We start from the raw sequence: 26,406 nt of genomic DNA on the forward strand, positions 1-26,406 counted from the left end.
TATTTTAGTTCCTATAACCTGTCCTTATATTTTTTTAATTTCTAAAATTCTTAGATGATGAACTGGGAAAACAAAAGTAAACTTATATAATGAAGCATCTCATAGTTTTATGTTCATATGCAATAAGGTATTTTAATGAGTAAAGTGAGTGTGAGTATTTAAACTCAAATAAGCCTTACAAATTGTTCTCTAAATTTAAAGCAACATTTCACATGCAGTTCAAAATCTTAGAGGCTTATTTTCAATGACAGCTTCCTGCCTTTAGAATATTTTTTAAAAAGTTCTATCCAATGACTTCAAAATCATACATAGAAGAGCTTTAATGTAGGTATCAGAAGAAATATAAAAGAAATATATGGAAGAATGGTAAGAAATGGTTGCAAGACTTTTCAAGTAGATTATGCAGAAATTAACAGATATCTCATTTATAGTACAAAAATTATCCACTAATTAGATTTCTATTTTCATGGTAAGAAAAATTGCTGAAAATGAGGAGGTCAATAGGTTTAAACACGTAACTTATAGTACCCTTGACATTTTAAAGTGATTTCAGGAAAATACAGCTCTTTATCTTCTGCACTAGATTTGATGTAACTATGTAATCATAAACAGAGAATCATAGACCCTCTCAGCTAACTGATAAACTTTCAACCAAGCAGGAATCTCCTGACAATATCACTGAACCTAGGGTTTCCTAATTTCCGCTATAACATTTTAGGAGACAATAAATCTGTTGAACAGTTACACAAAATTATCTTTCTTTTTCTCTCAACCAATGTTGTAATGAAAAATAAGGACATACTCTTCATTACAAAGTAGCTCTTAAAATGTGTAAAATAACTAATATCATCAAGTACCAAGTCATTCAAGTTTAGACTATTTATTACTCAGTTCCCTCAGTAAGTCCTCAGATGAAAATGTCTCCTGGACCTTTTAACAACTTAACAAACAAATCTTAACAGCTTAAAAAGTTTCTGTTAATCAGTATTCTTTAGAAGTGGGACTTAGAACTAGACACAAAAATCCATGTGGCGTTTCACTAGTGAAAAAGCAGTTAGGAATTCTTAAGTTGATCAGGAATCCTACATCTATAAATTCAGTCTAAGATTGCATTAGTTTTGTTTTACTAGCTGTGAGGTAATAGAAATTATATATACAATATATTTCTGCCCCCAGGTCCTGGTGTGGAGCTCCTGAAATCCTCGTTATAATTAATTCCTTATGTTAGAAGAGTCCTAGGAGCATCTTTGCTCTACTATTTCCTCTTTGACCCTGGCTCCTGACACAGGGCCCCTAAACCCTTTGGAATTTCCTGGGTGATCGGATTGTCTTTTGTTTTAATGAGGAGACTCTGGGTGGGCTTCTGGATGGCTTCTGGATGAGAATTGGTCATCAGAAAGGCTAATCCATAATTAGAAGCTTATAATTTTCAGCCCCAATCTCCTCCAATTCTCCAGAGAAGGAAGAGAGACTAAAAATAGAATTAATAATTGATCGTGCCCATGTGAGGAACCTCCACAAAAATCCAAAAAGTATGGGTCTTGAAAGGCTCCTGATTGGTGAAAACATCCATGTACTGGAAGAGCGGCACATCCCAACTTGGCAGGGAAGACACGCTCCAGACCTCAGGACTCTCCTACAGTTTGCCTTCTCTATCTCTTCATCTAATTGTTCATCTATATCATTTATTATATCCTTTAAAAAAATGGTAAAAGAAAGGAAGTATTTCCCTGAGTTCTGTGAGCAACTGTAGTAAACAGAACCCAAGGAGACGGTCAGGGCAACCTCTGATTTATAGCCAAGACAGACAGAAGCTGTGGGTAACCAGAGGACCAACTAGCTGTGAAAGGCATCTGGAGTGGGGTGGGAGCAGTCTTGTGGGACTGGGCCCAAGTTAACCTGTGAAATTTGACACTGTCTGTAGGTAGATAGTGTCAAAATTAAGTTGTAGAATACCAACCTCGTGTTGCAGAACTGTTTGGTGTGGGAAAAACCCCACAGATCTGGTAGAAGTGCTTCAAGTACTGTAGTAATGTGAGAGTAAAGGAGAATCATAGCAAGAACTCTGGAGATTTTCCCCAAACAGTAGCCTAGAGATAGCATTGTTATTTTATGGCTTTCTTTCTTAATAAAACACTTAACTCATTTTCATCCAATGTTCTGTCAAAGGGCATTTTAAAAAACTATTCTTCTATAAATGCCTTCTTAGTAGTTCAGAATTTTTTGTTTCTTTTCTTTTTCTGATTTTGATAGACATCTATTCTTTTGTATCTCTAGATCTTCACATATTGTTCCAGTATATATTACTTGAGTCAACCAGTCCTCATTCCCTTCCCCATTAATTATGAGTATTTTGGGGGCAGCCAATGAGTTCATTGAACCAGGAAATGAACATATGATCCAAATTCCTTCTCTTTTTAAAACTGGAATCAAACAAAAAGAGTCTATTCTTTCCTAGTGATGAAACTATGAGATGCAGTAACTGTCAGCAGTAGCATACTTCATATGAATAAAACTAGCCTGTGAAAATCAACCAATCTGTGATGACAAGTAAGAACCACTCTGCCTGTGTTTGAGATCCTGCTTCCAATTGTCCCTTCAGGTAAGCTGTACCCTCAGATTCTCCAAGGGTACATAGTCTCATAAATGTATTAAAACAAAAAAAGCCACTTTGACAACAAGACAAGTTCTAACTTAAGTGTATATTCTCCTATATGAAGTTTTTACTTGTATCTCCCTCTCAACCTTATGTCCTCTATTAACTTTGTTTCGTTGCTATAACATGAACTTGGTGCCTTAAATTATACAAATTTATTGTCTTCAAGTTCCATAAATCAGAAATATGACATGACTCACTGGCTAAAATCAAGGTATTGGCATAGCTGAATTCCATTGTGAAGGCTCTGGGGAAGAAGGTTTATTCTTTATTTATTTATTTTTTTTTCTGGTTTCTAGACATCCTCTACATTCCTTGGCTCAATGCTCCGTTCCAATGCTCCGTTCCTCCATCTTCAAAGTCAACAATATTGCGTTTCTCTGATGATTCTCCTGTGTTCACATCTCTCTGATCCTGATCACAACTGGGAAAAGTTTTTTTAAAGACTCTTGTGATTAAATTAGATTTACCTGGAAAATCTGGGATAATCTCATTTTACAGTCCTTGATTTTAAGTAGATGTGCAAAGTCTCTTTTGCCATCCAATGTAACATATTCACAGGTTCTTAAGGCTTAGGGATGGACACCTTAGTGGTGGGAGGTATTCTTCTGCCTTCTATCTCTCACATCATTCAACTCAGTAATAAAAAATACATTTAACAGGAGAAGCCAGATACCCTCCACATTAACAGAAGTATGTCAATCAACATTATTTAGGAACAGTTGTTTAATTCACAATGACTCCTTCAAAACTTCTTTTCTGGAAAGAAAATTTTGGCTGGCTTTATCTTTTTCTGAAGATGAAGTTGAAGTTCCTTACTAGATTTTCCCAGCATACATTGAGGATGCAATATTTAAAATGTAGAGTTATGAGTAGTTCCGTACCCACATACTTGAAGCCTGAGGCAGCTATCATTCCTGAGTGTAGAGAGTAAACACAGCATTTCTCTTTGTTTTACTAATGGTTTTGTTTCCCCAAGCTGCTAGCACAACATCTGCCAGGCCAGAATGCACTCCTTCCACATGCCACAGAACCACTGCCCGCCAGATAAACGACCCACGCTTCATGGCGTAAGGGCAAATGCTTTCCAGACCCACAGCAGGCAGTTTTCAAAAGGCAAAAACTTCAATTAGTAATGAAGCTGCAATCCCTCCTCTCCCAAAATCTTTAGAGTGGTTATGGAGTTGTTGATTATATAATGATCTCACACTATCTGTGGTTTTATTGATTTTGTTTTTCAATAGAACTGTTAAAGATTACAATTCTCAAATAGGCAGAATGTGGGCAGATGCTCGTATGCTCACATATAGTTCTGCCAAGATATTTTTACATCTTTCTGCACTTAAAACAAAATGAAGACATGTGTTATAGATGCATGCTACTGGTAACCCACCAGGAAAAGAGAGGTTTTGTACCCTCATTTCCTGGATGAAGTATTGTATTAAAACAACTCAAGCTAGAAAAAAATGAACAGCTCTTTCTAAATAAAAGAGATTTTCTTCTGAGGAAGAACATTCCTAATTACTAGAACCCATTTAAATGGCAATTTGGGTCAGCACATTCAAATGTCATCCCTGCTATTTCTAATTCAACATAAACTTCTTGTCACATCGACTGGGTGAGCATCAAAACACAAAATGCTTCAACAGCTTATGCTCTGTTGATGTTCATTCATCTACTGCGCGCCGGAAAGGCGCATTTCAAATATGGCATGAAAGAAAGAAAAGTAAGCAAAAAACAAACTCAGAAGAGACTTGAAATAAGTTGCCTCAGGAAAAACACTCAAGAAGAAAAACTGCAAAATCATAGCCTTACCTTGGGAGACTTGGGCAGACCCACCGTCCTGTCTTCTGCCACGTTTAGCAGAGTTAGCTTTGTTTCTCCCACCGAGGGATGTTTGGGAGGGCGAGGTGGAGGGTGCAAGAAAGAGCTTTCATATCTTCGCATCATGTAATATTGTTCTTCCGTGATTTCTTCAATCAGAGTTTTGACTAGAAATGGTCCTGTATCCTGAGACAAATTATTACTAACCAACTGAACGGTCATATTCAAGCGGCTGACAGGAATTTCCCAACATTCCGTAGGGCTGGCAAAGTCACTTATGAGTAGGTAAGAGTCCGTGAGAGTTTCCTCCAGCTGCAGTCCCGGCGTAGCAGCCAAAATGTCTTCTTCAATTAAAAGATCTCTCACGGAGACCTTCACATTGAAGGGCCAGTGGAACTGTGCACAGAGCTCAGGAATCTGGTACTGTTTCTTATCATGAATGACCTCCACAAAGCCGCCTTCCATGTACAAGGGGAGCAGTGCTGCCTCATACGATTTTTTGAGGATTTTTTCACAGGCTAGAACATTCACCACTTTTTTGATTCCCTCACAGAGGACTTCAGTCGTCTGCGAGTGATGCACTAGAAACTGGTCCCCGACAGACACAGATGACAACTCATCGTGAGGGGAACGAAAGGCTTTGGTGGCCACCACGTGGAGAGGCTCCTTCTCACTCTTTGCTATCTCGAGGTCATAAGCTGTTGGGAACTCCCGCGGTCGTCGCTTGAATTTACCTTTATAGCTCATGGGGATTAAGAAGTGCTTTTTAGGAAAATTGCTTCTAATTTCTGAAGCCAAGATCCTAGATGTATGATACTTTTTATGGATCACAATGGTTTTCCCAGGCTGTAAAATGCTTCTGGGTAGCTGGTTTCCTTGAGGCGCTTCTATGATTTCAGCCACTATGGGGAACTCTTTACTGTTCATTTCAGAAAGATCTTGCGTAGATAACAGCTGAAGAAACCAGTCGGCATCATAACTGTCAGTAATGTCTTTGACTTCAACGTCTAAACTGGGGAGGATGCGGACTATAGCCTTTTGGACTGAAAAAAAAAAAAAAGAGTATGATATTTTCTGCATCAAAATGTTGCTGTGAGGTAATATTAGAACCTCTTGAGATGCCATAGATAAATTTAATTAAAACCAAACAAACTTTGATGCCCATGATATAACATTTTCTATATGTGACTCTCCTTTTTTCAAATTTTAAAATGAAATAGATCATATGTAAAACCAACACTCATAAACTTGTTGCTCAGCTTAAAAAATAGACATCAGCCCATACCATGAATCCCAATGAATCTCACCAAAATCCCATGCTCAATATTGCCTCTAACTGTAACAATTCTCCTGATTCTAGTGTTAATCATGCCCTTCCTTTTAAAAATAATTTTCACATATAATATATTATGAGTTCATGTGCATGTGTGTTAATGTATATGTGTGTATTTTTCCAGAAAAGGTTTATTATATTGTCTTTTCATGTTCTTTAAGGTCCAGATAATATATGTAAAATTATCTTAGAAGAAAGTTTTGATTCATATAAGACTTTCCCTACATAAGGCCCAAGACAAAATGCAAAATCATGGACTATAGGTACTTAAGATTAATATATGGAAAGGGGTACCAACATGAAATATTTTTAGTTATTTTTTTTTTCTGCTAGTGCTACATTAATACCTGGATAGAAAATGGTGGCAAAGGATGGGTCATAGTCAGAGGAGCTCTAGGTATGTTGGGGCATGGAAGGTGCTTACCAATGTATTCTCTTTCCTGATGTGCCACTGGGGACTAATGAATCTCTACATTCTTTTCAAGAGCCCAGAACTCCATGTGAGACTATGGAGACACTTCAAGTATTGTCCTGATATTATCTGCTCTCCACGCACTACCCTGCATGGTAGCCTTATAAATACTCTTGCATTTAAAATAAAGTTATTTGTTATCATTAACAAGATATTATAATGATTTATTTTTTGACAACTTTCTAACACAATTTTTTATAGTATTTTCATGGTTCATGATCCACCATTGTGTCCCAATATCTCCAGGCACCCTTCTGTCAATACCTTTTTTTTTTTCTTGTATGCTTTTGAAAATGAATAATTGCTTTTTACAAAACATTACTTATATTATTATATTTTATATTATTAACTGTGTAGCATCTGAAAAGTATAACTCTATACTTTGTGCCATATCACTTGTACATTTTGTGTACACAATTCTTGAAGATACAGAATGAAAAACTATTATTTCCTTGAATATAAAAAAGAAAAAAAAATCAAAGCTTGTCTGTAGGCTGAAGGTCGATAAAAATTGTAAAAATTCTTCATTAAAAAAGAGAGAGGTGGGCTAAAAGAACACTTCTTACCTTTATCAGTTCATTTTATAAAATTTAGGATACTCACATTTTTGAGATTGGTGCCACAGGCCTCCTTGAGCCCCAAGGTAATTCTAGAAACTCTAAATATTTGGTTATTTAGATCAAAATGGACTAAGTTTAAGAACTGTAGAGCTGGCAATAGACAGCTTATGCCATTTCTCAACCGAGGGAACAGCTAGACATTGGTAGAATAGAATTTGTTGAGGAATTTCTGGGGCTCCCAGATTGATCCATCAGAACACAGACACCCTAATGTGAGCTAGAAATCAATGTACATTTGGGCACACAGTGAGTGCTGAGGGCAAGGAACTGTCTTAACAACTTAAGATGACTTTCTTGATGCCAGAGAAAGCTTCCGGACCCAACTATCTAACCTCTGTTTTTTGTTGTTGTTTGCCATTCTTGACCTGCTTTCAATATTTCCATACCAAATACACTGAAGGTTTGCTAACCTACCACATCTTGCTACATATATCAGCAGCACTCCACGGAGTAGGTTTCACTTGCTCCTCTCTGCTATATTTTCCTCACTCACTTCCTTATATTACTTAAGCTTCTTTTCAATTTCTTTTCTGGTTTCTTCTGTCTACAAACCACCCACTTCTTCCCCACCCCCTCACACATATTTTCATATGTCTTGGTTCTCTTCCTTTCCCTATCCACACTTCCACCCACTGTAATTTTAGTCTCAAGTCTTGTAAGTACCATCTGTATGCTGATGACTCCCCAAAGTATATCTCTAGCCAAATATTTCTCCCGCAGTCCAGATATCTGCTTAGGATCTCTACTTGGATATCTAATAGATGTCTCAGAATCAACATGCCCAAACTACAGTTCTGACCTTCCTAACCAAAACCTAGTCTATATGTTGCTTTTTTCTATCTCAGTTATTAAGGACTTTACTCTCCTTATTCAGCCCAGAGCTCTCAGAAACATCATTGTCTTTTCTCTTTTTCTAACACTTAACATCCATTAAATAGTACTACCCCGATCTAAGCCGCATTACCTCTTGCCTAGTTTATTGCATTGGTTTCCTAACCAGTTTTCTTATAGTCAAATCTCTATAAACCAGCCAAAGTTTTTTTAATGTCAAATTGATCATGTCTCTCTTCTGCTTACAGACCCACAATGGCAGTTCTTTTCATTGAGAATAAAAGTCAATACCTTTCTATTGTCCTAGGTACCAATTGGGTCACATCTGCCATTGGATTGCCTTACTCTAGCTCACTGCTGCTTCCCTGACTTTGTTTTTAATCAGGTCCTTTCTCTGCATGGCCTGTTTCATAAGCTTGTTACGTCTTTTAGCCAGATATATTTATGGCTACTTCTTGTTCTGCTTCAAGTCTGCTTAACTCTGTCTTCTTAAATGAGACTTTCTCAATAAGTACTTGACAAAGACTGAATGCTTTTGCACCACCCCCCCTCTTAGAATTCATATGTTGAAACCTAATCCCCAAAGTGATTGTACTGGGAGGTGCTAACTTTGGGAGATAACTAGGTCCAGAGGTTACTGCCCTTCTAAATGAGACCCCTTATCCCATGTAAGGACACAATGAGAAGATGGCTATTAAACACAAAGCAGAACTTCATCAGACACCAAATCTTCCAGCATCTTGAGCTTGAATGTCCCAGTCTCCCAAATGATAAGAAATAAATTTCTGTTATTTATAGGCCACCCAGTCTATGGTATTTAGGTCTGGCCAACACATGGACTAAGAAAGCACTCTAGTTACAATTGTAACTATATCTGTCCTTTGCCTTCTCTGTTTCTTTATTTTCTTATGTCACCCTTCACCTTCAAATACAGAAAATTGAAGAAAAGAAAAAACTTGAAGAAGTCAGAAGAAAATCATCTTACCTATATAGGAAGAAGGATAAGAATTACATTAGATTGCTCTTCAAAAACCACGAAAACAGAAGGACAGTGTGTGCTACATTTAAAGTGTTGGAAAATAAATAAATAAATAACCGAGAATTCTGCATCCAGTGAAATTATCCTACAAAAGTCAAGGTGGCAAGATATGCCACCCCAAAATAAGCCATGTTAGTATAAGGATTATTTTGAAGTAGAAGTACTTGAAAAACAGGAGATGCAGGCAAATCATTCTGCCCTCCCCTTTTCTTCTAGAAACAAGAGATAAAAACTCCCATGTGAAAGATTCCCTCCCCTTACCAAGAGTAAAGAAACTAAGGAGTGTCAAGGGAGTTCTGTACAGACCTTGTTAAAATAATTCTTACCTTCCTTTAACCTCCCTACATAGTTTAGTTACTTTTCCACAATTGCCCCTCTTTGTTTAACCCTATATAAAGGCAAGTAGGTTTCTTTGGGCCTTAATGTTCTTATAAGGGCTCCTGGGTCACATGAAACTTAGGTAAATTTGTATGTAAAACATCTAAATTTGTATGCTTTTCTTCTCGTACTCTGTCGACTGTCAGTTTAATTCTCAGGCCCAGCAAAAAAAAAAAAAAAAACCCTAATAGGGTAAAGATAAAACTTTACCTTCCCGACAAAATTAAGGAGTAATAAAGACTTTCTAATAAAGATAAATTAAGAAAGTTTCTCACCTGCCTTGAAAGAAATATAAAGGAAGTTCTTCAGAGAAAAGAAAAATGATATGAGTCAGAAACTCATATCTACCTAAAGAGAGAAAAAGTGTTAGAGAAGGAATAAATGAAGACAAAATATTTTATTTTTTCTATTCTTACTTTACATAACTGATAACTTTGTTCAAAAATAATAATAGCAATAGTATATTGGATAATTATAGCTCATAAATAATGAATGACAGTAATGTTATTAAGGAAAAGAGAGAGAAGTTGGAAATTCTCTCTTATAAGGTACCTGTACTATAATATTATTTGAAAGTGGACTTAGATTATAAATGTATATTGCAAACTCTACTGCAACCAGTAAGAATATTTTTAAAGTACAATTGATATTCTGAAAGAAGAGAAAATGGAATCACATGAAAGGCTCATTAAATCCACAGTAGAAAGAAAAAGTAAAAGAAATAAAACATCTAGTTTAGAGATAACGAAAAAGGTAGATATTATGAAAGATGTGTCTGTAGTATGAACCTTTCAGGACAGGGAGAAATTACAAGCCAAGACAGGAGGCATAAAAACAGGGTATGTTCAGTAATTAACATGTAATCCAGTTTTGGGATTTTAAACTAGAGCATGGGGTCTGGACAGGAGACCCGCTGAAAGTAAGACTATGAAAATGAATCAACCTCTTGCAAACCAGGTAGAGAATGAATAACTATTTCAGGAGGATATCAAAAATTTGAAATTAACAATGACCAAATTAAATTAAGAATTTGGCAGATTAATTTGACAGCACAATGGGAAGAAAAGCTGAAATCCAAGCATTGCTTTTCTCCCTCTACCACCTGCTATGAAGCCCATAGATTCTCAGCATACTGACGACTCAATCTGCACAATTATTTTGCATCAACTTCAACTTTTACATATTTTGCTCTCATGTCTGTTAATAAAGTAAAACAAAATCCCTCTTGGTTTTTTTATACTATCCTCTTTACTCTTGCATGTTTTAAGTTTACAACCAAAAGTTAAAATTAAAATTTATACTTGTTTAAAATTACCTAGAATTTAGAAATTAAATCCTAAGTGTTGAAACTGGAATAGGATTAACTGATTTTTAGGACAAATTGTATTATATCTAAGTATGTGTCCAAGAGAAAAACAAAGAAATCATTTTTGTTCTGTTTTTCTTATAAAATAAAATTGTCACGATCATAAAAATATATTAAAAAAACAAGAGGGGAGAAAAACAAGATAAAAGATAAACAATCTTTTTATCAATTTATCTTCTTTATGTTACCACTGCTTACATTTTCTAATTCTAGTCATGTGTGTGTGTGTTTTATTTTTTCTTTAAGCAAGCATTTATTATTTTATAATTGGAAAATGTAATCCTCCCTCCACCCCCCAACCCCCCAGCAAAAAAAACAAAACAAAACAGATAAACAGAAAAATATAAAATAAGCTATAGAGCATAAGCTAAATTAGAAAATTTCCCAAAAATGTTATCTCAACTTTAAAGTGATCAAGAGATAAGAAGGCAGCAACTCAAAGCACTAGGGACATTCCTGGAGGTGTTTATTACAAATTTTCCACTTTTCAAACTAATCTGAAGTAAGCATAATATATACTCATGCAATTTTAGTATACACTTCCCAAATTTTCTTTCTGGGTGAACATGAGTTGTTCTTGCTTGGGTGTGTTTTCTGGTTATTCAGAGGGAGCTCTTATGAAACAGACAAACAAACAAGATGTCCATTCCATTTTCTCTAAAAAGGCTGCCCTGGTTTCCTCTTAATGCTGCTGAGACATTTTACTAAAGTTGGTCTTTCTGCCTATTCTTTCAGGGAAAGTCCCTCTACAGTTAGGGTTCATGTTAATCATAATGTGGTGTTTTGCATTTCCCACTGCAACAACTCTTTTAGCTATGTGTGAATTTTGGGAACCCCACCCCCCACTAAACACTACTTTTAAAAAGAAAGTAAAGATTTACATTCCAGCTTGGTTAATGTTGGACAATGCATGTTTCCTTGGAGAGTTAATATTTAATTCTGGAATATTCTCAGTCTCAACTCAGCATATGAGGACCTAGCCTTTGCAATGGGCCCTGAGTTCACAGTACAGGGTTGAAAATCTGCTGAGGCAATCTTATTCAGGTGTTGAAGGCAAGGTGCTTTTTTCTGAACAAGTTTTATAAATTCTAGCACAGTTTCTCTCAGAATTCCTAGTTCTGCCTATATTATTATTTAACAATAATCCTAATTCATATATTTGTTGGAAATTTTTACTTTCTAAGTTTAGTTTGTCATTCACTTTCCAAATTTATACTTATTTCTCTCAAAAGTGCTCTCAGAACTTCCGGCCAAAATGGAGGTCTAGACTGACACGCTCTGTCTCCCTCTACAGCTAAGGAGGATTACAACTACTGAAAAACCAAAAATAAGAAGTTCCTGAAAATAAAGCTACATGGAAGTCCAACTATGAAGTCATAAATAAGTGGTGCTCATCTGGATGGGTAGGAGGGGCAAAGCCACGGCTGAAAAAGATCAAACTGTGCTGGAGGTAGCAGCCACAGCAGTGAACGGCAGGACCCGAGAAGCGCCTGGGGGCTGGCCCGGCTGCAGACCAGATCCGTTGGCTCACGATTCCAACGCCGGGGAAGGCAGATCCCATTGGGAGGTGGCTCCCTGTCCCTCAGCAGAGGGTAATAGCAGGAATCCATCTTGGACCCCCACCCCCACATAAAGCACCACAGTGTGGTGAGAAAGGTCGCCAGGTTGTGACCAGCACACGGGGCTCCACCCAATATAGTGTAGGAGGTGTGACAGCACCCCACCCAAGAAGGAAAGATAAACAAAATGGTCAGAATGGCAGAATTAATGATTGAAATACCAATCACACAGCTAACAAAAAAACAAATAAAAGCCTTGACGGAGGAACAAATAGCAAATCTTTCTGAGGCTCAGTTCAGAGCTACAGTCATAAGATAGCTTACAGACCTAACAGCAGGGCTAAATTAAGACAGGGAAGGAATGAAGGCCAGTCCTGCTGAAATGAACAAAAATACATACAAGACAAGTGGTGAGGAAGGGAAAGCCATGGATCAAATTAACAAATCGGAACATAGGGAGGGAACAAACAGTCAACCAGTGCAGAAAGAGGAAACAAAAAATGAGAAATATGATGAGAGGCTCAGAAACCTCTGGGACAGCTATAAGTGATTAAACATTTGAATTATTGTATTGCCGGAGGGTGAAAAAGAAGAATTAGAAATTGAAAAATTATGTTAAAAAATAATGAAGCAGAACTTCCCTAACTTGGGGAAATAAATGAACTTACAAGTCCAGGAAGCACAGAGAGTTCCAGATAGGCTGGGCCCAGGGAGGACCACACCAAGACACACGATCATCAAAATGTCAAAAATTAAAGATAAAGAGAGAATCTTAAAAGCAGCCAGAGAGAAGAAGAGAATTATATACAAAGGGGTCCCAATTAGACTATCAGCTGATTTCTCAAAAGAGACTCCACAGGCAAGAAGAGACTGGCAAGAAATATTCAAAGTAATGAAAAGCAAAAACCTACAACCACGATTACTCTATTCAGTGAAGTTGTCATTCAGGAGAGAAGGGCAGAGAAAGTGTTTCCAGGACAAAGTAAAACTGAAGGAGTTCATTAGATCCAAACCACTGTTATATGAGATATTAAAGGGATTGGTTTAGAAGAAGGAGGATCAAAACTATGAACATTAAAATGAAAACTGGATCACAACAACCAGCAGCAGAAGCTTGGGAATCAAAACAAAGGCAAACTAAGTAGGCAACGAGAGGGGAAAAAGAATTATAGGGATGGGGAACATATTGGGGGGAGGTCAGCAGGGAGGGTAAGGGGGAAAAGGGAGGGAAATGATGCAGGAATTAAGAAGCATAGTAAGAGGGAATGGGATAGACAGGAAGATGTTGAGAAGAACTATATGCACCACCAATGGGCATGGACTAAGGGGGGGTAGGACAACTGGAGGGACGGGGGGAGCAGGGGGGAAAGAAATTGGGACAACTGTAACAGCATAATCAATAATAAAATAAAATTTTTAAAAAGTGCTTTCATAAATTCCATCTCTAGTTCTCAATTACTCGGTGAATTTGTTTTGTTTACATTTGCATCACATTATATTTTTATGGTGATTATCAGATGCACTAATAATTTCTGAGCTCTGCCTTATTCTAGAGTTTTAAATTAAATTTTGCTTTATAGTTCATGCAGTTGGTCTCGATTTTCTTTATGGCTATTCTGTGAATTTTTACTTATTTATTTAGTTTCATTACAATAAGAGAAGCTATACTGAGAATTTCCATTTTGTTAGATGGTTCTCCTCTGGTTCTACTGCTGTTTGTATTTAGAAGTAGAGAAAGTGCCTTTTGGCTTGCTAACACTGGTAGCAGGAAAAAAGAAATCAGCATGACGCTCACTGAGAAACTGAGCCATTTGAAATGAATATACTGGCTTTTCATATGGGTTTATTCATAACAATGCTTTGTCCTTTAAATATTCACTTGATTTACAAAAGCTAAGGGAAGTGAATAGTCAATTTCTTATACTGGATAATACACTTCAACATGTTTTCCCCAGTGTTTGTGATGGTTAGTTTTATGTGTCAGCTTGACTGGGCAACGATACCCAATTAGTTAACCAGACAGTAATCTAGGGGTAGCTGTGAATGTATTTTTGTTAACATCTAAATCGATTGACTAATTGGCTTAAAGTAAAAGATGTTCTGTTACCCTCAGTAATGTGTCTGAGCTCATTCAAGCCATTGAAGGGCTTAGGAGCAAAAACTGAGGTTTCCCAGAGATGAAGAAATTCTCCCTCAGAACTGCAGCATCAACTTCTGCCAGAGCTTCCAGCCTCCCAGCCTGTCTTATAGATGTAAAACTTATTAGACCCATGATTGCATGAGCCAAGTCCTTAAATTAAATAAATTAATACATAATTATGTATATAGAATATTAACAATATGCAATATATATATACTATTTTTCTGAAGTATCCTGACTGATAAAGCATTAATTGTTGGTAGTGTAAGAATAAATAAATCCATATAGATATTAAAAACTATACTTCTGCTTGCTGTTTGATATTTCTATTAATAAGATAGCTGCCTAAATGAAGAAAATGAAATGGAGGCTGACTAGAGTATTCACTGGTTCTAAATATCACATGAAATCACAGTATTTTCATAGATACATACTAATAAAAATTGGACTTGTTATACGAGTATAAATAATATCAGCTTCTGTGCAATGAAGTGAATATTTGTGCTCCTTAGATACATATGTCATTGTAATACAGCAAATCTGAATATGGTAAGTGAGAAAACCTCCTCGTTACGTAAATGAGAACTTGGTACTGTGCAATATGTATATACAGAAGCAATTATTTTAGTTGCTTCATTCATTGATTCATGAATTTTCTTTATTGAATATTGAATATTTACTTTATCTCAAGAAGTGAGAAGCTACAAATAAACACATAAGAAATTGACTCATATTCTTACAAATACTGACAATTATGTTATATTTAAATTATTGTTCATAAATTATACTTATCATTTAGCAATACTGGCTACCAGTTGTTTTAAGATTATACTAGGTCCAAGTAAAACTGTGTTAGGACTAATTTAAACAAGTAATGAAGTTTATGGGTGAAATATGTTGCCTTCTAACCCCTTTTTCCCTCAAATTTACCAGCATAAGAAAAGAGAGAGAAAGAGAGAAGGTGCAAAGAATCTAAAAGACACCCGCAATCCTTAAAATAAATGAAAATGGAACTCAAATGGAAGAACGGTAACTCGGATGGAAGAATGGTAAATGATTTGGCACAATAGGAAAAGGAAAGCCTATGTGCCTTTGAAGCCCAATGAAAAGTCAGCCTTTTTGCCCGCCCCCCCATAAAGCTCCCTTATACCTAACAAATTGGAGGTATGAGGCTCCTCTGAAGGTGGAAGAGAAGCTAGATGGCAAAAACAAGGAAATTATTTGAATGTCTAAAAAGTGGGTAAAGCCAGGCTCCAACTCTAACCTGGGGAACACAGGTTACCACCCCTTCCACCTCTTTCTCTTCAGGGAACAGGAGGCACAGAGTCCCAGAACCTGGAGACCAGGCACAGGTGCACAGGGGAGAGCATGGGACTGGGGAGAAGCCTGGCACTGAAAGCAAAGAATGTAAGTCTAAGTCTGGCGGGGGCAGGAGTGTGAAACTCTCAGCCACTTCCCCACTCTGTGAAAACAGTTCATAGCCTCCAGAAGAAGCAGCAAAGATTCTTCTCAGGCCAAACCAAGTATGACCCAGAGGAGAGACTCCTAGAACCTGAATTTGGGAAAAATGTGCCTGTGAAAAAATGACAAAATGAAACCTAAATTCATAAGCAAAGAGGTTGTATATAAATAGTGCCTCACTTGTTCATTAAAAAGAGTCTCACATACAAATATGAACAAATAGCAAATAATCTCTAGGATTTGAGAAAGAGCATTTCACAAGAATGAGAGGTCAAAACTTTTTCTCAAAAAGCTCAATAGAAGTAGATAAAATGCAAGGAAAAGTAGAAAACTTTTTTTAAAAAGTAGAATAGTCTCAGAGAGATAATATATTGCTTTTTGAAAATAACAACACAATACCATTTTAAAATTATGTAAGAAATAACTCTTGGAAATTAAAAACATGATTGCTAAAATTAAAAATTCATTAAAACAGTTGGAAATGTAGTTAAAGAATTTCCCCCGAAGGTAAACCAAAGACAAGGAGTCATAATATAGGGAAGAAAAAAGTCTGAGATCAGCATGGGAGCTTCAACATGAGATAAGAAGTTACAGAAAGAGAGAAAAGGGGGGAAAATGGTTAAAAGGAAATTATCAAAGGAACAATCCCAGAAAGGAAGAACCTAAATTTCCATACTGAAAACTGCCATCACAATGAAATAACAGACCAACGCACCACATGGTGCATTGCTGTGAAACTTGAGAATATCATGGGTAAACTTAAAAGTAATACCGGAAGATAGAACATGAAAGAACAGAGCTTTCAAAATTCGGAGGAGAAATTACTTCACTTTAGAATTCTATAAGTAGCCAAATTATCAATCTTATGTGCATATAGAACAAAGATTTTTCAAATATTCAGGTCCTCTAATTAGCTAATAACAAATCCTCTGCACCTGTCTCAGGAGGCAAGAGGGTGATGAACTTCTCAAAACTGTACTGAAACCAAGAGAGCAGTTGATTTCAGAAATTGCTAGCAGGCACAGAAGCACATCCAAAGGGAACCATGGGAATGATTTAAAATGTAAGTCCCAGGACAGCACTCTATGGACTAAATGTCTGTGTCCCTCAATATTCACAGCTTGAAACCCTAAAACCCTCCCCTCCAATGTCATGGTACTAGGAGATCAGGCCCTTGGGAGGTGATTAAAAGTAGAGGAAGTCATAAGAGTGACATCCTCATGAAGGGGATTAGTGACCATTGAAGAATTATGAGAGAGCTTGCTTCACTCTCTGCTCTCTACTATGTGAGGATACGATGACGAATCAGGAGTCTGCAACCTGGTAGAGTTTCCTCCCCAGAACTCAACTGTGAGAGCACCCTGATCTTAGACTTCCAGTTTCCAGACTGTGAGAAATAAATTTCTGTTGTTTGTAAGCCACCTAATCTTTGGTATCTTTGTTATAGTTGCCTGAGCTAAGACAAGCACCTGTGCAATAGGTCTAGAGAGCAAGTTCTAATTAGAACATAAGAATGACAGGTTCCAGGAGGAATACTTGTAGGGGAAAAATAATAGAAAAAGTAGATCTCTTGATTGGTCTCTGTGGAGAATTGCATTAATGGACACCCCCCGTCCCCCAGAGATGTAAAAGAATACTGTAATACTTAGGAGAGGATTAAAGAAAAGTAAGCAAGAAACAATAAGGTCATCATTACAGAAAACCAAAGAGTTAGTTATACAAGATGAAATTATAGGAATTATATACTGCTTGATTCAGCAGTGAATTGTCACAATAAAGAAAATATTAATTATAATTTACCATTTACTAACAGAATGGGGTAGGAAAAGAGGAAGTAGAGATATAAGAGAATTAAATCTTCATCACCATATGGGGTACTTGTAGGTAGTTACTGTCTAAAGTCGATGACATGAAAATTAGCAGTCCCTGTATTATTTGGAAAAGTAAATGCAAATAGAAGAAAGCAAGGACAGAGTGTTTAAAGGAGTTACATTGGAGTAGCAGAATATGTGGGAAATTAAGAAATGGTCAAGGGCACAAAGTTTGCTGATACCTCTGTTATAGATTTTTGCCATCATTCGACTTTTTTTGACTTTGATAAAGATTAGATTCTTTTTTAAATAAAATGAGAGAAACAGTCTTTTCCTCAGAATACTAAAATATCAACATTTTCTCCTGGTACCCATTTATCACCTGTTATACAATATTCATGTGCTACTTTTCTGATATCGCCTTTCTGCTTGTATGTCAGGCTGCTGCTTCCAAGTGAATTAATAGGTCAAATTTGAGCAAACACTGTAGCCCCAAATTTTGAAAGGCACTGTGTTTTTTCTCTTTAAGGGAAATGCAGCTTTCAAACTCTTAAAATTTCAGTTTGGGAAGAAATATATATCATCTTATACTTAAAAATGTAACACCATTAAAAAAATTTAATGATAAAGACCTCTTTTTTGAAGCAAATTTAAGTAGCTGACTTAATTTTTCATTTACAAATATTACGCATTCTATTTCTTACACTAATATGAATTTTGTCTTTCTGTAAAAGGCACAAATAGATTTTGTCATGACTTATATGAGACCAGTAATTAGAGATTTCAGATTATTTATATTTATTTTCCAAAAAGATATAATTAAAAAAAAAAACACTAAATGTATGTGAGAAGTGGGGGGGGGCGGGGGTTCAGGCCTGTAATAAGAATTATAACCAATAATTTCCAAGAACAAATATTTCATTTAAACCTTTTTGCTACTTTTCTTTTTTTATGGAGCCTAAATTTTAACAATAATACCATATTTAAAACTAATGCCAAGTGTAGAATATCTTTTATTTCCTCTTTTCTCTATTTACTTGCTATGTTCTCTTTTCAGAAAATCAATATTTTATAACTTCCTGTAGTTCTCAATAGTTTTCATCTTGCCTTTTCCCTAAAGTTTCTTGAAAAGTTGCTACCCCTGGCTCAGACCTACTCTTTGTCTTCAGTGCAGAAATGAAGGGCTCTAGCTGAGAAGGATTAGAATGGTGCCTGCCACTCAAGGTCATTGGAAAGCAATTTAGCAACATGCCCTTGGCTTCAATGCAAGTTTGAATCTTCAATTTAAAAAAGAATGTAAAACAAGACCTCAACTGATTTTTAAAATAGTCTACCCTTTATGTTTAGAAGAAAAATGCCTACAACAAAATGTTTAAGAGCTGGGCATTTTGTATTGGATACTCATCCTCTATTCCCAGGAAATATTCTGCAGTCAGTGCACATGCAAAGCAGTCTCATAGGACATCTGTCCCCAAATTGCTATGCAATAAGAACTAATGTTTAAAACAACCCCTAAGAAATTAAGGATACAATACCATTAAAATCAAAATTCAATTCTAATACAATTAAAGAACGGATATTGAAGTATACACTTTGGAAAGATTTTTTTTTTTCAACCAGATGATTTTGGGGGGGATCTTTGTTAGCAGGAAATGATATCCAAGTCCATCTTAACAATTCTGCTTAAAGCCCCTGCTCCTCTGTCAATGTTTGTATTTAACAAAGTACAACACCATTCAACCAGTAGATCAAGCAAGAAGCCTAGAAGCCTTGGAGTCAGGTTAACTTTTCTCCCTTTCCAGTAGTTTTCCATATCCTACTGATTATACTTCTTAAAAATCTGCCAAAACCAACTCTTGGGTTGGCCAAAAAGTCTGTTACATTTTTGTGTAAAGTAACCAACACATTTTTTATTTTTACCAATAACTTTATTGATTTGGATATTTTGAATTTGTTGCTATCTTCCGCTATTGTCTTTTAAGTGGGTAGAGGCCAGGGTGCTGCTAAACATCTTCCAGTGCGTAAGACAGCCCCACAGCAAAGAATTATTTGGCCAAAATGTCAGCAGTAGCAAGAAACTTTACAAAACCAATTTTGACACATTTCGATCAGTCAAAGCACCTTCTCCACACCCTGCACAGTTTTGTGTGTGTGTTTGAATTGCATTTTTACCTTTCTTAAAATAATAAAGGATAATACACTGAAAATATTGCATGTTTGCTTCCATCTTCAGTATAAAATGGCTGCGCAAAAATTCACCAATTTTCATTTTTTTTATACACGCTGATATGACAGCTGTCACAATACAATCTAACAAAATTGTTTAGAATGAAGTTAAAGACAACTAAGCACTACTAGAGCCATCATACAGAAAAAACGTAGCAGACTTTTTGACCGGCTCGATACTTTTCCATGTGTCTGTACCTTCCAAATCACTATTGTATTAATCCTCAGTACTCTACCCCCAATCAAATGGACCTCACTACACTCTTCTAACCCTGCTCCTCCCAGCTGAAAAACCTTCATAAATTTTCCCTTTAGACAAATAATTACCCCTTAGCATATATTTAAAAACCCTCCATGACTTATTCTACTCCACATCACATGACTCCGTATTTGTCTCAACCTCCCTTCTCTCTTTCTTCATACCAGCTGTACTACAGCTCCAATCTCCTGCTCACATGCCTTGCCACAAGCTGCTATCACTTCCTCTAAAGTTGTTCACTCTTTGTTTCCCTGACTCTTCCTATTCATCCTTCAGGTCTTTGTTTAAAAGCCATTTCCTCAGAGAAGCCTTTCTTGATTCCCAATTTAAATTCATTAAATGTAACCATCTTGTTCAGAAATTTAGGTTGTGGGTTGGCCTTCATTTGCAGCTGTATGATAGGAGAGGCCAATGGTTTCAGAAATTTAACAAATTATAAAATGAGAAAATGTTATCCATTACTTATGAACATTGAGGAAAACTCACTTATTAATTTTGATTGCACATTTTGGGATAACTAACAAAACACAAAAGTGAGTATTAACATTTTTTGAGACCTCATTTTTTGTCAAATTAAAAAATAATTGTGCTATGGCCTCAATCTCTTATAGTATTAAGAAAATAATCACCATTTGAGTGGAATTCCTTACCTATTCCTTTGGTTCAAATGAATTGATCAACTTGTGGTTAAATATTTTTGTGTAACAAAATTCAACATATAATTCTAAAACATACCCAGACTTTCATATCAACTTTTTCATAATTGTATATGTGACCAACAATATTAATGGCAGCAGAGATATATAGAATTTGAGAGAACAGTACACTTTGACCAAATATGTTTACATACTACTTTATGTAAGAGAACAGTACACTTTGACCAAATATGTTTACATACTACTTTATGTTCTCAAGTGTATTACATAAAGAACCTGAATAGAATCTTATTTCATTTTCTTATTTAAAAATGGTAATTGACAAGAGAGAGAGAGAGAATGAGAGAGAAAGAAATATTGATTGGTTGCCTATGATATGCACCCTGAACAGGGATCAAACCTGCAACTTCTTGGTTTATGGGACAGTGCACCAGTCACACTGGCAAGGACTTATTTTATTCTCAACTCCAAGAGACAGGCAAAGGAATATTATCATCTTTTTTGCATAAATAGAATTTTAATGGCTCACCCAAAGCCACCACCTATTAACTTACTGATCTAGACTTAGAATTCAGGACTTTTGACTGCAAGCTCAGAACTCTGCTCCAGACTTGCCCTGATTATGCCCCTAATCTTGCAAATTCAAAATATTAATTCCTTTAGGGTAAACACACTCTCTCTAGCGATTCCTACTTTAAAATGCAAGTAATTAAGTGAAGATTATATATTTAAGCATGCCTATGTGTAAATTAATTTGTCACATCATTTCCATTAAGTCAGAGAAACTTCCAGCTACTAGGAAGATTTATTACCAGTGATGGTGGCTGAAGAAAAGGTTGTCACAAAAATAAGAGTAAGCAGCTCCTGGAGGACAGGGACCACCTCTACAAAGAATTAAAACAACAGAACCTCCCCCATCTCACACAGTGTCCTAGGACCCTGCGGGGCAGTAGAGGGGCACAGAAAATTAGGAGTAAGAGACACATTAAGGAAACTGCATTTTTTCCTCTTTTTGACCGCCTCCATACAAGATAGTTTCTTTCTAACCAAATACATTCTATTTTTAAAAGTAGCTTTTTGTGACTATGTTGAACTGGCAGTGGTAAAAATGAATGAATATTTTAATCTGTCTGTATGAGACAGAACAGCTTACATTTAGTTAGCGCCACATAATTTACAATGTATGTTTATATACATTATTCAATTTGATCCTTGCAGCAAATATGTTCTTTGCTTATTTGCACAGGAGAATCTAACTCTCAGAGGGCTTAACAGAAAGTCAGAGACAAAGCCCCATTCTTCACTCTAAAGCTTTTCTCTTTCCCAAATCACACAACCCTCCTGCTCATAAAGCATCGTTCTCAGTGGATACTTACATTTCATCACGCCTTGAATTTCATATACGGGTCTGAGTATCAGAGCACCATAAAAGCCTTTAGGGAATGGATTCGTTAAGTCCCACTTATTCGAAAAACCTGTGAGTTTCACAGTTCGTGTTCTGTTCTTCGGGATTTTCCATTCAACGATCTCCTTGAGCGTATAAATATGTTCATCGTCACACTCATAGAATTCTCCTTCTTGTGACAAAGGCAAAGTAAATGAGTGATTCTGGTGATTTCTCACCACTCCGCAGTTCACCATTATTTCTCCACCAATTTCTTCAACTGAGCTGAGCACGATTTGCTCGCCCCGCTTTACGACGAAACTCTCCAGTTTCACGTCCTTCTGATGATAGAAGCAAGGATGCCCCAGTCTGCTTGGTCCGATGTGGACGGTCCTGGTAATTTCTTCCATAGAAAGGTACGGGGTTTTATCAGCCACAATCTTAAAAAGACCTAAGAACAGAATTGTGCACATTAAAGAGAGTTTTTAAAATGAAAGTTCTCTAAAAAAAATCACAATGCAAGAATTATAAAACAAGTATAATGCAATTTTAAAGTAATGTATCTTTTTAAAAAAGATTATATACACTTTTGTGAATCCTGAACTCTTTTAATGAACTGTCTGTAGCTCACTGGACCACCTGACTTAGGCAACATAAACGGAGACCAGGAGAAAATACCCTGAGAGAGAAAAGGCCCTGTTCGTGGAAATGAGAAATCTACATGAGATACTCACTGTGTGATGTTGAAGAAGGCATTTAACCTCCTAAGATCACATTTTTTAATTTTTATTTTTAAAATGAGAAGATTGGATTAGATCGATGTTCCCATAAATGTAATCTCTAGACACAATCAGATTAAGAGATATTCTAGAAGGAAACTGTTTTATGGGTAAGTTAACAATTACAAAAATAATAAAAAAGGAACTAGAGAGTGGTGATGGTTGTACAACATTGTGACTACTTAAAGACACCAAATTGCACACTTTAAAGCAGTACATTTTATGCTATATATATATTTTACCACAATAAAAATAATTTGCATATTTCTAATTAATTTAAGATTTCTCAGAAAATTTAGATGCCCTGTGACTCACAAGAGGGGGATCGAGCATGCAAGTTTTTTTATTTCTTTGATTACAGAACTCTTGGTAAAAATCAACTAGTAAATCACAATATAACACCCCATGCTATATTAGTGTTCCACGTAACTCTCCTTGGAAAGTACCAGGTTTGGTAGTTCTGAGTTAAATGAATACTCTTCATTACATTTCATTCTTCTCATTACTTCTATAATTTTGTCATAGTTTCATTATTGGAAAAACTTTTTCCTCTAGTGCTATCAGAATAGTCACTAAGACAACAAATTTTTACTATTTAAGCTGCATCTTTTTATGCTTGTGTGTTTAAGTGTTTAATTCTTTGAATTATTTTGCCTTGATTTTATGAGCACATTTGCTTCGTAACACTTTCAGAAATTTATTTATTGCATAAATTTTAATGCAGTCTAGAGAAAAGAAGAATAAAGAAAAAATTTTTTTAAATAATTTATTTGTTTGTTCATTTACTTATTTATTTTTAGAGAGAGGAGAAAGGAGAAAGAAAGGTAAAGAAACATTACTGTGTGGTTGCCTCTCACACGCCCCCAACTGGGGACCTGACGTGCAATCTAGTCATGTGCCCTGACTGGGAATCAACCCAGCGACACTTGGCTCGCAGGCCAATGCTCAATCCATTGAGCCACAGCATCCAGGGCAGAATAAAGAAAAATTACATAACTGCTTTCTTAACCCAAAAGTAAATTAATGATGATATTATATACTAGCATACACAAAGAAAACAATGTATTTTTAAAAAACTTAATAGAATGATACAGCTTGGAAAAGTCATTTATTAGTTTTACTCAACATATACATTTCAACCTAATTCATCTATGTAGAAAATCATTATTAGCCAAGTTATAATGCCTTTTATGTATACTTTGGTTTACTGTACAAAAACTTATGGCCAGCTATTTTTGTAGTTGATCTTTGCTCAAACAAAAACATATAAAATTTTTTTGTTATTTTTAGATATGAACTTCCTGAAAGAGTGTGGGTGATGCAGTCCTGGCAGGAACGAGTAAGGTAGCACGTGTAATCTGTCCTAAAAACCTTTAGAAATTGAATAGTATTCATCCACTGCTAGTGTGCTTGAATACTGTAAGGCAAAGAAACATTTACTTTGAAGGAACTTCTTATTTTATTGAGTCTTGTAGCAGAGAAAATGTAATAAAATAGTATTCTTGAATTCTCCACAGTAAATGAATGTGTGTGCCTGTCTGTGTGTGCACATGTTCATTCCCACAGTGTTTAATCTCATTTGTCTGCGTGTGCAGTTTTACATCTGAGAGTTCACAATCATTATGCAGGTATAGAAAATTCATCAGTGTTTATGAAATGAGTTAAAAAATAGCTACCTAGAATCTCATAAATAGTAGAGACACACAGGTTTTTTCTTTTTTTTCTATCTTAGCTATATTGATGACATAAGTCACAGAAAATTAATTTAGCATCTTCTTTCTTGGGGAACTGGGTTCACCTAAGGTAATAACAGACCTAAAATGTTATGAAGTAGAAAAAGCCTGAAACCCTAAGGGCTACCATTATTTCAAGTTAATCATACACTTCAGTGCTGTCTTGTTGGATATCTCTATTGCAAAAATAATCCACCTGTAAATCTGAGTGTTTTCCCTTAGAAAATGATTAAGTATACAGTTTAGCGTACTAATTGGCAGAGTGCAGTAAAAAGTGATTAACTTATTTCTTCATATACCATTATACCAATCCAAAAGTCTTTCCTTATAAAAAATGAGTCCATATATATGTATTTCATAAGAAACTTCAATAAACTAAAGCACTATAAGCCTGATTAGGTTTAAATTAGACCAATCCTTTATCTTTTTCAGAGTATGGTAGTTTTTCACTGAAGAAAATATGATTGTTAGTCTTCCAAAAAAAAAAACACACATTTCAGGAGCTGAATGGTCATGAAAGTGATTATAAAATAAGCCAGTATGTGAGCTTCATAAAATAAGTTAAAAAACAGAAGAGTTTTGTTTCCAAATTTTATTGTCACCTATTCAAATAGATATAATTATTATTTTTAAATAGAAAGAAATTATTCACAAAGAGCATGTCAATTAAGACAAAAATTATAAGAAACTGCATTAAATTGATCTGTTGAAAATTAGTCCATAAGTTAATTCAGTATGTAAAATCTTGACTCTGAATCTCAGATTTTCAGGGAGTTTATATTTTTAACTAATTCTTAATGATCTGCAGTCATTGTTATTAATAGTAATAGTAACAAATAAAATTTGTTTAGAAATTTATGAGTTTGAGTGATTGTTTTTATTTGCATCATTTATCCTCACAATAATCATTTAAGAAAACAAATACTATTACTGAGGGGTCTGAAAGTGGTTGTGGTTTTCATATTCATGGCTCTCAAATATGAGCCACCAGGCTAGGTCACCTCCTTATCACAGGTATGACTTACAAAGACATTGCTATTAAAAACATATTCACTCCAGTTTACAAAATATGTATCTGTACCTCTAGAGCTGGCCCTCCCTTTGCATGGATCAGCCTTTCCAGACCCTCCACAATGAGAAGAGCAAGAACAGTTTCCTGGTTCACTGTGCATAATTTGTGCTCATCAGATTTTTTTCACTTTTTTTTTCTTTCTATCTCATCAATTCCCACCTGAATAGGGAATAATCTTTAAAATCAAATTTTACAGCTGTATATCAGAATATTATTTAATATATATAGCATGAGATCACTGTAAAGAGCTTATAATATTTTCCCCAGCCTAATCTTTAGCTTGCTTTCCCAGTTCCAAGCAAATATAGTCCCTCCATCTTTGAAACAAGTAATCTTAAGAGTGAACTTTACCTACTAATTCTCATTTTTCTTGTATCATCAATACTATAATTATTAAAATATTAGCAACTTACAATGTGCTAGAAATTCACATGTAAGATATAATTTAATTTTTAAAATAGCAATATGAGGTAGCTACAAATAAAACACAAACATTTCACAGGAGAGTACATGAGCATTTGAAGAGGTGCCATAAATTCTCTATCATCACATAGATCATAAGAGACAGCGTATGCTTTTGTGTCTCTGAAGCTCAAGGGCTTAATCACAGAGTTATACATTTCAACCTTTCACTATTATCTGAAATCATAAATTGTCTAGCCTTTTATTGGCCAACAGGGATGGTTCCAAGGTGGGTGTTTACCCTACCTTTGGATGCAGAATGACTTAGAACTTTTAAAATCAAATACCATAAGAAAGTGCACTTCACTGATATTTGAGACCTTGATGGGCACAAGTCTTGTCTGT

General features: G+C 35.7%; 1 protein-coding gene across 1 annotated transcript in view; it reads right to left on the reverse strand.

The window, feature by feature from the left end:
* The window catches only part of THEMIS (thymocyte selection associated), a 167,386-nt gene that overhangs the window by 75,728 nt on the left and 65,252 nt on the right, over positions 1-26,406 (reverse strand). Inside the window, exons 3-4 of the mRNA XM_090280647.1 lie at positions 22,008-22,466; positions 4,472-5,523 (exon numbers count right to left, since the gene is read on the reverse strand). Coding sequence (XP_090136773.1) covers positions 4,472-5,523; positions 22,008-22,466 — 1,511 coding nt within the window. The remainder of the gene's footprint in view (positions 1-4,471; positions 5,524-22,007; positions 22,467-26,406) is intronic.

This window comes from Furipterus horrens, unplaced genomic scaffold (assembly GCF_987537825.1).
Source record: "Furipterus horrens unplaced genomic scaffold, mFurHor1.1.pri manual_scaffold_6, whole genome shotgun sequence".
Lineage (NCBI taxonomy): Eukaryota > Metazoa > Chordata > Mammalia > Chiroptera > Furipteridae > Furipterus > Furipterus horrens.